This window comes from Engraulis encrasicolus, chromosome 14 (genome assembly GCF_034702125.1).
Source record: "Engraulis encrasicolus isolate BLACKSEA-1 chromosome 14, IST_EnEncr_1.0, whole genome shotgun sequence".
Classification (NCBI taxonomy): Eukaryota; Metazoa; Chordata; class Actinopteri; order Clupeiformes; family Engraulidae; genus Engraulis; species Engraulis encrasicolus.
This window is the reverse complement of record NC_085870.1, coordinates 22,526,983-22,531,226: the sequence shown is the minus strand read 5'-3', so window position 1 is coordinate 22,531,226 and position 4,244 is coordinate 22,526,983. Positions and strand designations below refer to the sequence as shown.

The window sequence follows — 4,244 nt, the reverse complement described above, 5'->3', positions numbered from 1 at the left end:
TTTTTTTTTCTTTAATGTAAACAAACGCTGCCCCCATTAGAATAGCTCATATCATTAATCCGCAGACTTGAAGGGAGGTCAAAACTGACATCAATATACACCCCTATCCTGAACAATCCTGATTTCCAACCAGGACTGACTGATTCTGCATTCATGTTTTGGCAGAACTCTGGCATTAAGGTGTTAAAAGATCTATTCTCTAATAAGACAATGATGTCATCTAACCAATTGGTTGAGAAATATACATTACCGAAAGAGCATTTCTTCCGCTATCTACAGATAAGACACTATATACTGCGAAGTACAACGCTCAACGACAACTATGAAGCCTCTCCCTTGGAGAGGGTTATGTTTGGGACACTTTACTTAAGAGGGATGTCTATTAGACTACTTTATAGAGCTTTGGGCCAGTTGTCAGATGTAATCAAGGTTGAATGTATAGTGTCCTACCCTCATATGTAAACCTTTGCTAGTCTGTTTCTCCCTTAATATTGGTGTCAGATTCACACAAATGCAGTTCTGGGGTGCTACATTGCTACTAAACAGGCACAGCAAGTATGATTGAAATCGGCGTCGGTCGGGTCCCAAAGTGTCTGATTTCATGTGAAATGACCCAAATTGCAGATCTATTGGGGTAATATTATAACAGAAATGGAAAAGATACTGGATATGAGACTGGACATGGATGGACCCAGAATCCCTTCTCCCAGGCCTACTGGTGAAGAACCAGAGACTTTATTGTATTCTGACATGTGCAGCCAGGAAAAATATCTTACTACAATCAATCAGTGACAAAGTCCCTACTATTAAGGGCAACTCCTGCCAATTTCAATGTGCTGTTGTATTGCTCACGCTACCCTTGACTTGTCAGTACCCGGTGATGCTGCATTTTTTGGCCCAGCCCTTTCCGAGATACGAGCTATTCTAATGGGGGCAACTTTTGTTTACATTTCAAATTTTTTTATTTATTCCCATAAACCTCCAAAAGGTTATGCAACATCAGCCGATAACTAGCAAACATCAATACCTTTTGGGGAAATATTTGGTGTAGGCCTATGCTCATTTAAGAAAAAAAATGAAAACAAAAGTTGCCCCCATTGGAATAGCTCATATCTCAGAAAGGGCTGGGCAAAAAACTGTGGCGTCACCGGGTACTGACAAGTCAAGGGTAGCGTGAGCAATACAACAGCACATTGAAATTGGCAGGAGTTGCCCTTTAAGGGCTGGCATGATATACTACATGGTATGATACCCCTGGAATACCTAACCTGTGTATTACATTCAAATTCTAGACTACTGTATTCTTTAGGACCTGGGAACCATATTTGAATTACTTAGAACCTAGTGTATCTGATATTTTGTTAAAGGGATTTGATACAGTTCATTGAACATCGCTCTGTATAAACGCTTTGCAGCTGTCATTATTTTGTCTTCTCATAATGATTATTTGTGTGTGTGTAACTGAGCCGTTGTTGTTGTTGTGATTGTGTTTTATGTAATGTTTTTTTTTCTAAAGTGAAAAATCAATAAACATATCTTTAAAAAAAAAGAATAGCTCATATCTTGGAAAGGGCTGACCCGAAAAATGTGGCATCACCGGGTACTGACAAGTCAAAGGTAGCGTGAGCAATACAACACCATATTGAAATTGACTGAAGTGGTCCTTTAAGTGTGTGTACTGTATGCACTATTTCAGTGCATTTTTGAATGAATATTGAATTTGAGCCGCAAATTCATCCCAGATTTTGATAATCAATAATTTTGAGTTTGACATCCCTGACCTATAGGGTCAGAATCGAACTTGGGTCCCTGGAATTAGGGCATGATGCTTTGGCCCACTGAACCACTGTGGCCCCTGTCCGAGGTTGATGAGTGACCTTTCAGGTGGCCCAGCTGAGCTATTTTCGAGTTTTGTTTCTGTTAGGGGAATAGCTGATTTGTTCACTTCTGTTCTGATTCCAATGTGTGTCCACTGCTTACGTGAGCCAAAGGAGGTTGATGTTCTGTCTCCAGTTAGCCTGCTCCCCACCACCACTAAGACACGCCCTCCTGAATGCCTCTCGTGACAGGAACACCAGGGTGGAGTACAGCAGCATCAACCTAGTCCAAACACGCAGAACGAAGAAACTATTGTCATAGCAAGCTTAGCTTCTCAGGCAAACAAAAGGCACAACTTTCCCATTATACTACTAGACAATAGGCCTTGTTGACAGGTCCATCAGGTGTACAGAATCAAAAGGGGTAGAAGTAGAAGTACTCTTACAGATGTAATTACAATAGGCTACTAGTATTATATTACAAAGTTGTAACCATGTAATATCATACCACTAGTGTTGTAATTGCATTTGTAAGAGTATTACTTCTAGGCCTACTTCATACAGGTCTGTTGGCCTACAGAATAACATGTAGGCTCAGCTACTCACCTCACATTCACAACACCTATCAACTCCTTTGACACAAATCTTAGTGTAAACGCGTTCAGGAAGAATGTTAGGAGTCGAAACGCCACCTAGAGAGAGAGAGAGAGAGAGAGAGAGAGAGAGAGAGAGAGAGAGAGAGAGAGAGAGAGAGAGAGAGAGAGAGAGACTTGTCGGCTTATGAATCTCTGTGTGAGAGTGAGAGACTGTAACTTTTTAGTTTTATGTCAACGCAACTAACAATTAACTGCACTGGACAGTGTCTGGTAGGAATACATGTTCACATACCTGTAAAACGACATTGTAAGATGCTAAGGCAGATGCACCTTTCAATACATCCTCAGACCCCATCTTCAGATGACAGTGACTCCTGCGTCCAGATAAATCAGGAAACACAATCACTACACAGTCTTGAAGGTATCTCACGAGATTCCGTCTGTGATATACTCCACATGCTTACTAGAGTATCTGTTGTAATGTCAGCAAACTTTGCAGCCGCATTTTCGAGGTAGAGTTTCCAGCTGACTGCTCAGCTTATTTAGCCGACTGTCCACTTCCGTACACACAATTCATTTTTTCCTCGCTGCTGGTGGTTTAGCATTTAGCACCATTACTGCCACCTAACGCTAGGGAGTACGGTATGTGGCAGCAGTTAGGTATGGGCAGAGCCGCAGGTAGAAAAGGGTATGGGCACAGACCAAGAATACATTTATTCTAGGTATATACTTAAATAATAATGAAAGTGAAGTTTTTTCTGCCCAACTTTTCTGCCTAAAACTGAAAAAATAGGCCTACATATTTACATATAATAGGCACAAGTCATATTATAAACCTTTGAACCGAAGTTCAACAGATATATTGTATTCAATTTTGTGAGATAGGCCCATCTTTTGAGGTAGTTTTTGTGTTTAAATATTGCTTAGTGTTACTTTTCAAAAGATGTGTATTCATTATCGCTGGGCACTGTCATGCCATGTACACCAGAAAGGTATCTGTGTATGTGTGTACACTGTACATATACTGTATGTATGTGTATGTGTGTGTGTGTGTGAGAGAGAGAGAGAGAGAGAGAGAGAGAGAGAGAGAGAGAGAGAGAGAGAGAGAGAGAGAGAGAGAGATAGAGAGAGAGAGAGATAGAGAGAGAGAGATTATACATTATACTTACATTATACACTATGTCAGGGCTGGACTGAGGGAGAAATAGGGCCTGGGCACTTTTGGCTTAAAGGGCCCCCTGATAATTAGCGGGGCAGAGCTGACTCACCGGTGGGCCCTGCACCCTCGTGGGCCCCTATTTTCAGAAATGTTTTTTAAAAATGTTTTTGAAAATACCATTTCTGAAAATAGGGGCCCACGAGGGTGCAGGGCCCACCGGAACATGCCCGGTGTGCCAGATGGCCTGCCCTGCACTACGTATTTTACTATAGACTAAACCAGTAGTTCTTAACCTGGGGTGCAGGCACCCCCTGGGGGTGCGCCAGAGATTCCAGGGGGTGCACAGAATTTTGTTTGTGTACGGGTTGTGACCATAATTCAGCCTGCGAACACTATAATTAGGCTGAATCAAAACCAAATAAATTGTTTTGCTCCTCATGTGAAGGCATTAAGATATTGATTAGTGTCTCAAGCAAGAGTCATTGTAATTAGTCACTTCAATCCTTTTTCAGTGCATATACACGTGTAGAAGTTTGAGTTGGGGGTGCACGGCTTGTCTTTGGCACAGGTAAGGGGGTGCTTTAAGAAAAAAAGGTTAAGAACCACTGGACTAAACAACCTGTAAAGCACTTTGCGACTGTCTTGTCTGTGCACTGTATAAATGAAATGTAC

General features: G+C 41.6%; 1 protein-coding gene across 1 annotated transcript in view; it reads right to left on the bottom strand.

Moving 5' to 3' along the window:
* Positions 1–2,965, bottom strand: part of rft1 (RFT1 homolog) — an 11,562-nt gene extending 8,597 nt beyond the window's left edge. The window contains exons 1-3 of the mRNA XM_063215214.1: positions 2,706–2,965; positions 2,424–2,509; positions 1,981–2,100 (exon numbers count right to left, since the gene is read on the bottom strand). Coding sequence (XP_063071284.1) covers positions 1,981–2,100; positions 2,424–2,509; positions 2,706–2,768 — 269 coding nt within the window. The 5' untranslated portion in view covers positions 2,769–2,965. The remainder of the gene's footprint in view (positions 1–1,980; positions 2,101–2,423; positions 2,510–2,705) is intronic.
* Positions 2,966–4,244: the final 1,279 nt, after the last annotated feature.